Source organism: Varroa destructor, unplaced genomic scaffold, assembly GCF_002443255.2.
Source record: "Varroa destructor unplaced genomic scaffold, Vdes_3.0 BEIS01000001.1, whole genome shotgun sequence".
Lineage (NCBI taxonomy): Eukaryota > Metazoa > Arthropoda > Arachnida > Mesostigmata > Varroidae > Varroa > Varroa destructor.
In genome coordinates, this window is record NW_019211454.1 from 67,000,755 (window position 1) to 67,010,840 (window position 10,086).

A 10,086-nucleotide genomic window follows, 5' to 3' on the forward strand; every position below is an offset into this window, starting at 1 on the left:
CAATTTGAATTGTAAAAATCTATTTGTCTCCAAACAAAAAAACACATTTTAATTTTCCAGTGTTTGTTAACTATTTCAGATGCAATATATTGCGTAGCAGTCATACTGCATGAACTATATGCTTCATTATTGAGGCTTGACACACTCTGATTAGTGACATGCCAGTAGGATGTGCTAAGCTGTATGGCACACTATATATATATATATATATATATGTAAGCTATTCATTAAATAAACAGCTCTAACCAGTAAAACAATAGCTTAAACAATGCGTTGTGTCTATCATTGAAGACATTTAACTGTGAATTTCTGAAAAATATAACTCTGCCAGGCGTGTCGTCCTATATAAGGTAAGGGGCATTGTTTTTGTCAAGAAAAACAAGTCGCAAGAGCTCAGCAAGGACAGCGACAGCAAATCAAACCTTTTTAACGTTGCCAAACGGGGCTTCCGCGGAGTTGACATCCTCTTTGTCTCAACTAGAGGAGTTACAGACGGCTTACGCGTGAGAACGTCAATACGTGCATGGCTGCGCCGTTCATAGATAAGTGAAACTGTTTATATTAACGCAAAATATGTGTAAGGACTAAAAATCTTGTTCAAGCCGGGATCAATCGTCAATATGTGTGGCAGATTTTTAGCATCCTTCTTCAGTCCTGTACTTTCATTCGACTTCAGTTTTGGCTTAATGTACTAGCGTCAATCTACCAAAAAATAGGTTACGGTAACTATGAATTGAGGAAACAGAACATATCAGGAAATCCAGATAAAATGAGACAATGGGATGATGCAAATTCGCTGGCCTACAAGCACTTTATCAAAGAACAGACAGGCGTGTGCTTGTCGTCAATCCTTCCTTTGAATAGGCTATAATTCACTCCAGACCTTTTAATTTTCCATCTTAAGATTGGCACGAATTCAGCCGCTTACCGATCATGATCTGATAAAGGCCGACATAATGCAGATGGGTGTATTGTTTGGAATCCGTAAAGCCGCACAAAGTTGGCATTTTAGTACTCAGCCCCACGTTTCCAAACCGAGTATCAGAAAATTCACAGACTTCAGAGGTTGAACGAAAACTTATAAAAAATTAAAAAATGCTGTATTAGCAAACGATTGCAATATAGTAAAATAAAATCAAACTATTGTTTTGCATTATTTCGATGATTTAGCAGCACTTGATGAAATGTCCATTAGTGATTCCTGAATAAAAATCTGGAGGCTAACAGGGGAGGACTGACGCAAAAACATATTATGTAAACATAAAAGCAAATCCGCGAGTTCATGCAACAACACCCCTCCAACTAACGCTCACGCTCAATCAAATAATACGATAAAAAACAAATAGACATTTTGTGATAAGATAATCTCGTTACTATCTATAAGGAACATCTAAATAGCGGTGTGTTTAACAGCTGACGATATTCCCTCCCTGCTACGAACAGAACATAAGGCCCCCAGTCGAATAAATGTTTTTACGTAGTACCACTCACGTGCCCCATAAAGCAGTACATGTTAGCACTTGCATAACATACTTATAGCGGACGCATGCTTAACTTATTATATATAGAAAACAATATCGATAGGTTTTTATGCTTCTTCTATTGTTATAGCCTATTATGGATTCTACTATATAAATGAAATCTTCTTTATGAGTTATATCGTTGTACTTGGTTGATGTACACAGCGCGGATTTAACGGACATTTCGTATAGCGGTATGTGACTGATTATTCAGTCAATATTATTGTCTGCTTTAAACGAGCTCGCTTAATTTCGAATTATGCGTCAATAGCTTGAGTACATCATAGCATAGATTTACCTTTCTCTTTTTTAGCTCTCGACAGCATACCTAAAATCCTCGTATAACCAACCATTCGAAATGTTGTAATTATTATAGAAAGTCATTACTAAGCATCTAAAGTATTAAAAAATAAGGTCGTAATAGGCAAGCAAGAGGAGTTATGATGTCTCTTGTTGTGAATGGGTCTTGGCATAAGGTCCTTTGTTGGTTCGTGTGAGCATTAAGAGAGTGCTTCCCACTGTACGTAATTCAAAAGTAGTTAGTTGGTACCAAAAAACATAATCGTGAAGGCGTACATCAAAGAGCGAGATGCCACGTTAACTTAAAATGAACTGTTCAGTAGTCACGAGATGCGTATAGTTGGACTGGGGACTTGCAATGTAGGCTAAAGCCGATAGTAAAATAATTATCTGAAATGATAATATATTGTTTAAACTGATCGATAACTGAGATCGTGTGTTTACGTCGCCTTGTTTTATTGAGGACGTAATTACGTAGTTACTAAGCGTAACTAGATACCGGAATGATGTTGCTTTTTCTGCAATATTAATTTCTAATTTGTTGCTAATGTACTCAAACTGGCGTCAGTTTCCTTTTGAAGCCAATCTGGCCAGTTACAATAGACCGAAGAGCTTTCTAGAGTTTATTGTATATATTTATTCTAGAGTTCACTAAGCTTTTTTTAGCTGCTCCGAGGTGATTTACGTCTTTAAAATGATTTGCTGCGTTATAGGCGTCAGATACAGGTGGTGCCAAGTGAGACAGTTAATTGAAACCTATAGCTTTAAGTACAAATAACAGGCTTGAAGAAAGCCGTAGCTGGCGAAATAAATCGTAACACATCGACTTTTTCTGTAATCAACAAGTAGCCTGCAAAAATAACATATTCTAAAAAAAAGAGTATTGAAACTCAGCTCTAGGGCCATCAAATGCGTCACTGGTCTGATCGGGGTTAGCGTTATTCAACGGTGGCTCCACTCCAAGATTCGCACCTACAATTCCTTCCGCACTCTGCTCCAAATATACACGCAGTCGTGTGTAATTCACGTTTCATCATCATGATTCATGTGTAATCACGCAATGACAAAGGGGGTGACATGACATAATACGATTTCACAAAAGTAAAAAAAAAAAGATCGAAAACTATTTATCTTATGCCTTTGTTATCTCGCCAACGGTGTAATCATTTAGCTAATATATAGCTCCTTTATTTAACCTGAACCTGCAGTACAAACGTACAAGTAGACCAATTCGCCGGGATCGTTTATGAAGTGATTGTTTCGGTTTGCCGAAATCTTGTTTAGTTGTGACACGATTGCTTTCTGTCCAAAAGAATGTAGCAAAATTATTTTTAGAAAATCAGCTTAAAAATATAGTAGAAAAAAGCGAAGGTAAAGAAACAGTCAGCTAGTGTGTCTCTATCTAACCTTACAGAAAACAAGGTTTGAAAGGCGTATAGAGCCAAACGCTGACCTTGACAATTTACTTAAGCGTGACGTTCAATCGATGCCACGCGAGAAAAAGGTACTCAATTTTAAAGTAAATAATGCTCGATAATGAAAATCAATTTATTCAATGAAGGCATCACACTTATAACGAGGATAATTAGTAAAATGTTTATCGACTATATAATTAATGTGTTTTGAACAATTACAAGACAATGCTGTGCTTTTAGATAGTGAAAATACTCGCGCTTCTATCTATAGACATGTCAGTAGCGCGGACATACGATTAACCCATCTTTTCGTTACAGCTCCACCGAACACCTTCACTGTGTGTTTAGTTGCGTTGGCTTAATCGCTCGCATCATTGTAGAACTTGTGTGTTGGTAGTTGACAGTGCTGCCGTCATATTGCGCAAATCTCTACTGGTAAGCTTGCGTCGAACACTTTCGGAACAGATTTGTGTCTCAGGTGCTTGTAGCGTATGTCAAACAAACAACGAAATGATATAGTTTCACAGTCATTCGTTAGTAGCAGGTGAAATATGTTTTACGCGCAAAAACTCGTTTTTGTATTTACCTATTTGTGCGCCATTGCTACTGATATGGAAATGCCCAGTAAAAACTGTTTAGCTGCATAATTGATGAGATTTAGTTACATTGAGTACGTGAGAGAACATAAGAATCTATTAGTGTATTTTGTAGCTTATTCATCTCAAACAGACTGAAACGCGGTAAGACTGTTAAGGGATTTTGTGTTTTTTTTTACTTTCAGTGCATATGTGTCCTGACGCGCAGCGGTGTCCGCACCGTGTTGATGTTTTTATTTTATATATGTTTTATGTAATAATTATAACGCATTACTTCATTGACCTATATAACATGGCTCTAAAATTCGAACTATTTTTTGTATAACTCTTACAGAAATAGGCTGCCGCATTTGTGTGTGTGTGTGGAATTCTCTAAGTCGTTGTCTATACTGCTCACACATTGGCGGCGCGGTAATTTGGGCAGCTCTAATGCTAATAACATATAAGCGAGTGTGATTGTTTTACCGCCTTGCCGTTATGGATTCCTGCTAAAAAAATATGCAAGTTGTCGTGGTACTGTTAAATAAATCAGTGATGGCCCTTGTCGGCGCTTGTGATCCCGCCATGAGGATTATCAAGGAGGGTCACAAGCGCGGAGAATGAAAGTTGATTAGATATGATATGTACTCAGTAGAGCAGGCCATCTTTTGATCAGTGGCTACTCTGACCTGGCATAATGGGTTCTTGGCAACTATTCAAATAGCTTGAGATTGCAAAGGAAGGAGTATATAGCTGGATAGCGTATCGCCTGTAAATCGAACCCTCTGCAAGGTATAATTATAAGCCATCAAAATCGTTCTGTATGATTAACGTCTTGTCTTCGAGTGAATTGTGAATTGTGCCTACTATTCAGTTGTTAGTTTTCTCAGCTTGAGAGTGTTGTCAGCTTGGGTAAGTTTCATAGTACTTAGTGGTTGATGGGTTACTATGTGCTGCCGTTTGCTTCTCTCGACCCCGTTTCTCGAGCTCTAAGGATATAGCGGCATACAAAATGACAGAAATGAAAAGAATGTGAGAATGTCGTATTTTTCATTAAGCTTATAGTTATGAAAATATTTTGGTTTGTTGCGTTTTGTAGTAGGATGGTCCGTGATCTCCGTTTTTTTTGGAGCCATCATTTCAAATCTATTTTTTTTCATTTATAATAGAAAGTGTATTTACATTTTGTCACAAAAACGTTGTTATGATCTATATTATTGGACTAAATAATTTTTTTTTTCTACTAAAATGTACTGGAACTAGAATCAAGATGCAGCTGCAGCAAGCTCCGAAGGTGAAACTGTCCGACGGACATGAAATCCCCATCCTTGGACTTGGAACCTGGAAGGTAAAAAAAGCCTAATGTTTTTGCTTTAGTTTGGAATTTTACAGATATCTCTAACGTAGCCACGAAGTTCCTGTGACTTCCTCCCACAAAAGACAATGAATAAAATTTGCATTCAACGGTCAGCTAATTAAGGATAACTGTTCAAAGTATTTTTTTAATATTGGCCAGCATTAGCATGCCCACAGTAGTATTCACCATTAAAAGCACTGTGCTCCAATGAAAATTCTTTTTCAGTCGGCTCCTGGAGATGTATACAAGGCAGTGTGCCATGCCATCGATGTTGGATACAGGTAACATATTTGATTTAACGAAAATTAGCGTGTCGCTAAGACTGAAATAGGGCTGGACAGACAAATTAGGCAAACGGAACAAATCCAACTAGAAAGGGTCATGTACAATTAATAACATAGTATAACATTAACCGAAGGTTTTTTAAATATTTTACTTATTGCAAAGTTAAGGTTATTGTGCGCAATTTTGTTGCCATCGAGGCAGTGACAACCAAAATACCATTATTTTTTTATGTACCGTATATATTGAAAGATATTTGATTCTATTCTCAGGCACTTTGATTGCGCGTTGGCTTACCAAAACGAACATGAAGTCGGTAAAGCTATTCGGGATAAAATTGCCGCCGGACGCGTTAAGAGGGAGGACCTTTATGTTACTAGCAAGGTTAGATACCGTTCTCGTAACGGATCTTTATTTAGCCAATCATAATTTTTTTCACAATTCGCACAAGAAGATTAGATCTTTTGGTTGGTTGAGCTATTGTCGCATTACAAATTTCCAGAGTAGGGATCCAAACCACTAAAGAAGGCATTAAGCAAACTGTAAAGTTTCAACAAAAGGCGAGCTGTGGTTATAAAATAGTTAAAATTATTAATTATATATATATATATATATATATATATATTATAATAATAATTAAAATTATTTAATATAAAATATGATATGTTATAAAATGTGAATTTATTGAAGGCTTCTAGAGTACTTTGTTTTCTGCTCACAAGTAACCATGTAGAATAATTGATCGGAATTCAAACTTAAAGTCAGTCTGTGGTCGAAAAGAATATACAGCGTTTAACAGTTGATGTTTATCTTTAACATTTTAGTGTTGGAACACTTTCCATCCTCGAGAGTTGGTTAAGGAGTCCTTCAAGAAAACGATGACTGATCTGGATATCGGTTATCTCGATTTGTATTTGATTCACTGGCCTATGAGCTATCAGCACGGCGGTGAGACTTTCCCCAAAGATAAAGATGGAAATATTATTACCAGCGACGTGGACTTCGTAGAAACCTGGAAGGGAATGGAGGATGTAAGTTTAATTAGAAAATACAAGCAGTTCCTTCTGTGATGTCCAATTATTTGTAGAGTAATACAGCGTAAAGAGCATTTAAGATAAAATATTATGCAAAGCCCAAATTCGTAGGCCGAAAAATAAAACTGACCGCAAGACTCTGCATACATTACTTGGTGGCTCTAACCCATTTGACTAAATTGGTGCCACATTATAATTTCAAACCATATGATTTGTTTTAGTCAGTGTAGTATATATATGTATGCGTTTTCGTTGTTCAGTTGGAGCTGTTTCATTCGATTACACGGCGATGTTTAATTGAAGGAATAATGTAATTTCTATTCTGTGTCAGTTGTTTGCTGAAGGCAAAATCCGTAGCCTGGGACTTTCGAACTTCAACTCTGAACAGGTCGCACGCATTTTGGAGATTTGCAAGGTTAAGCCGGTGATGAATCAAGTTGAAGGACATCCCTATCTAATTCAAAACAAGTTGCGGGAGTTCTGTGAAGCACGTGGAATTAAGCTAACCGCATACTGTCCACTCGGCTCACCCGACCGGCCCTGGTTAGTAAGAATTGCCGATCTCGTCATCGGTGCCAAAGTGAACAGTTATATAAATCTAGTTTTAATCTATTTGTACGTATTCAGTGTAAATTTTGGTAAACACCATTAGTTTGGAAACAAATATTCGCGAATTCCTTATGACTTTACCGATTCGCGTGGACTGACCCTAACCCGATTATTGCTACCATTTTTGCAATACTGTCGCTGATCTTCTTAACAGGGCTAGTGCTGACGAGCCTCCTCTTCTCCACCATCCAAGACTTAAAGAAATTGGCTCTAAGTACGGCAAGACAGCAGCTGCTGTTCTCCTGCGATTCCAGATCGATCGTGGTGTAATCGTTATTCCGAAATCGGTAACACCCGAGCGAATCGAGGCTAACCTAAACGTCTTTGACTTCAAACTCAGCCCTGAAGATATTAAAGAAATCGAGACGTTTGATCGGGGCTACCGCTTCTGCAAACTTGAAAGTTTTAAGAACCACATTTACTATCCATTCAATATTCCATTTTAATAAGAAAAAAGCAATGAGCGGCAATTGTTGCGCCTAAAAAACTGCAAGATAGAGAAAGCATTTAATACGCCATAATATAATTTCACTGTTTGTTGATATACGTTATCCACTTTCGAAACTATTACGTCTTACGGGACTTCCAGTAGGGTTTCCATGGTTCGTTAATAAACAAAGATAGACTAATCAGAAGTACGTATTTTCCTTTTTTCCTAAGACAATTAAAGTTGATCGATTACACGTAATGAGCAAGCGTAATTTCAGCATCAATCGGGAAATTATTTTTAGAATTAGAATGATTAGAGAAATCAAGTGTTTTCTACATTTTAATTATTGTTTTACTAATTCTTTTTTTTTAGCTACTTCTGCTGCTGTGTCGTTCTGTTGTTATTTTTACATGGACCAGATCAGACAGTTCATTATACAATATTTATTTCTTCCCGTTTGTGATCATTTTACTGTCAGGCAGCTTTAGCTTATGTTTTAACAGACTTCCCTTACTATATTAATATGCAAATCTACGTGCAACCTAAAATCTGAAATATTTTACCTAGAACGTTCCCTTAGCGCTTGGTTCCGCAATCATAAAATATTGTCGTATCAATGCTTTTTGATGAATGTCAACATGTTAGGGTGCTCGCAAGGGCCTTACGGCATCTCAAAGGAAGTGACGCAATCTGCTATTAAAAGGGATTTCCTCGAAAAAGTTGCAGAAGCAGTCAATGATGAAACAGATGAACTTTCTATCGGAATCATTCATACACCTGGAATCGTCGACAGCTGCTCTTTTCATTATAATCTCGAGCAATGCTTTTTTGCTTTTCTTTTTACCCACTTGCTGCTTACAAATATAATCTGTATGGCAAATGTTGTCAACAATGATATGGGAAATTTTGCTTAGTTCAAAGTTTGCGAAGGCGCTTTATCTAATTTGTCAGGAAAATATTCTATGTTGATTCGATACTACTTTGTCCGGAAGAATCCACTTCCTTGAACCTCAAACTAACTTTTGTTGATGCAGAAAGACTTTCGTCTCTGAAGGTTTACATTGCTGACGTCTTAGCTTCGATGTTAAAATGAACACCGCTACGTTTTCCCGCAATACCGTTGCTGCCTGTATTATCTTTTCTTTATTGATCTAGATGCCACTTAACAAGTTCTCAAGATGAAGTTGTCAGATGGAAAAATTCTATGCATTTTCGGATTCTGCAATAAAGAAATTATTTGGAGATTGTGCCTTTGCCTGATTGTTCGTTTCGCGGTCTCCTTTTATTATATCTATTTCGTCGTAGCCGGCATGATAATGCACTGTAGCAAAAAACCTTAACTGAATAACTAAAGTCATCTTTGCAAAAAGAAAACTGCTGTTTCTCATTTATAGCAGTTTGATTGGAAGTTAAACGGAATATCAACTTATCTCCACGAACCTATTGACTTTTGCTTCGCACTTCTCAACAGTTTCTGGGTTATTAGTAGCACGGCACTAATAAACAGGCTAAATATGGGTAGTTACTGAATGTATTGGTGAAAGGTTTCCTCTTTTTATGCAATACATTCATATGAAGGCATTACTAGTGAGGTTAAATACCAATTGTATCAATATATGTTAAAATAAATATATGAAAATGCGATAACTATTTAATGTAACTACTTTCGAACCTGCAGAAACGCTGCCATAAACAGGCTAAATAAGTACAAACCCGGATGAATGAAATTTATCTCACAATGGATTGTAATAATTTGGAAGCGGGAATAATCTAGGCCAGTGCAGATTTCATACCCATCTACCGTGTTAATCTTTAATAACTGATTATTTCAATGTTGGCACAGTACCGTTTACTGGATCTCGTCAAGGAGTCATTTAATAAAATTAGAAGATCTTGACATCCGCTAGCAAACTTTGTCACTCGTAAAGCATTCAACATTGTTGCGAAATATTTTCGTACTGGATATTGAGACCTACTAAGAATGGAAGATGCAAATTTCGTGCATGGGTAAGAAACGTTATCCTCAAAAAGGTATAGGGAGAGCATAAAATAGTAAAGCGAGCTCTGGAATGAGTTAAGATCAGTTCATAGAAAACCTTTAGCTTATTTTTAAAATAATGAACTGCGGTTGGCTTAAACTACATTTTTCGAATCATTTGTTTTACGCTCTTATGACCTCGTGAATTTCATGTAGGCCTGTCATGTCGGACTTGAAATTTACGTATTGTATAAAACACAACGCATACACCGTATTCCTAGTTACCGATGCAACATATTTTGCGTTGCAGGACTGCTTTTCTATATTATGTATTCGCTCTTGCTTACAGACATCTGAGAATACGTTGCAAAATTATAAGACATCCCTCAAACTATCTTTACAAGACTACAAAATTTCTGCGAAGAACATGCCATTCAGTTTACCGCATATGGTGTCTTTAGCCGCGCCCGATGCAGGCCTTGGTAATTATAATATTCTAACGTCATCGATTTGTCCGACCCAGCAAATTTTTTTGATTTCGGCACAGTTTACGTTTGACAATTTATGTACGAAATTATTTTCACTG

General features: G+C 37.0%; 1 protein-coding gene across 6 annotated transcripts; it reads left to right on the plus strand.

Annotated features, from left to right (window-relative positions):
* Window positions 1–3,547: 3,547 nt before the first annotated feature.
* On the plus strand, window positions 3,548–7,727 carry LOC147759002 (aldo-keto reductase family 1 member B1-like). Of its 6 annotated transcripts, none has more exons than XM_086977496.1 (7): window positions 3,548–3,670; window positions 5,074–5,158; window positions 5,393–5,448; window positions 5,722–5,833; window positions 6,274–6,480; window positions 6,815–7,026; window positions 7,247–7,727. In XM_086977496.1, the coding sequence occupies exons 2-7, from the start codon at window positions 5,081–5,083 to the stop codon at window positions 7,536–7,538; spliced, it is 957 nt and encodes a 318-aa protein (XP_086833622.1). In that variant the 5' UTR covers window positions 3,548–3,670; window positions 5,074–5,080; the 3' UTR covers window positions 7,539–7,727. The 6 variants fall into 6 exon arrangements, with proteins under 6 accessions (XP_086833622.1, XP_086833624.1, XP_086833625.1 ...); XM_086977498.1 differs by lacking the exon at window positions 3,548–3,670 and adding an exon at window positions 3,820–3,975; XM_086977499.1 differs by lacking the exon at window positions 3,548–3,670 and adding an exon at window positions 4,187–4,242.
* The last annotated feature ends 2,359 nt before the right edge of the window (window positions 7,728–10,086 follow it).

Coding starts and splice junctions, on each gene's coding strand:
- LOC147759002 (XM_022793493.2), top strand. CDS start 4,823: ATGACAGAAATGAAAAGAAT. Junction 4,843..5,073: donor ATGACAGAAATGAAAAGAAT/GTGAGAATGTCG, acceptor TACTGGAACTAG/AATCAAGATGCAGCTGCAGC. Junction 5,449..5,721: donor GCCATCGATGTTGGATACAG/GTAACATATTTG, acceptor TTCTATTCTCAG/GCACTTTGATTGCGCGTTGG.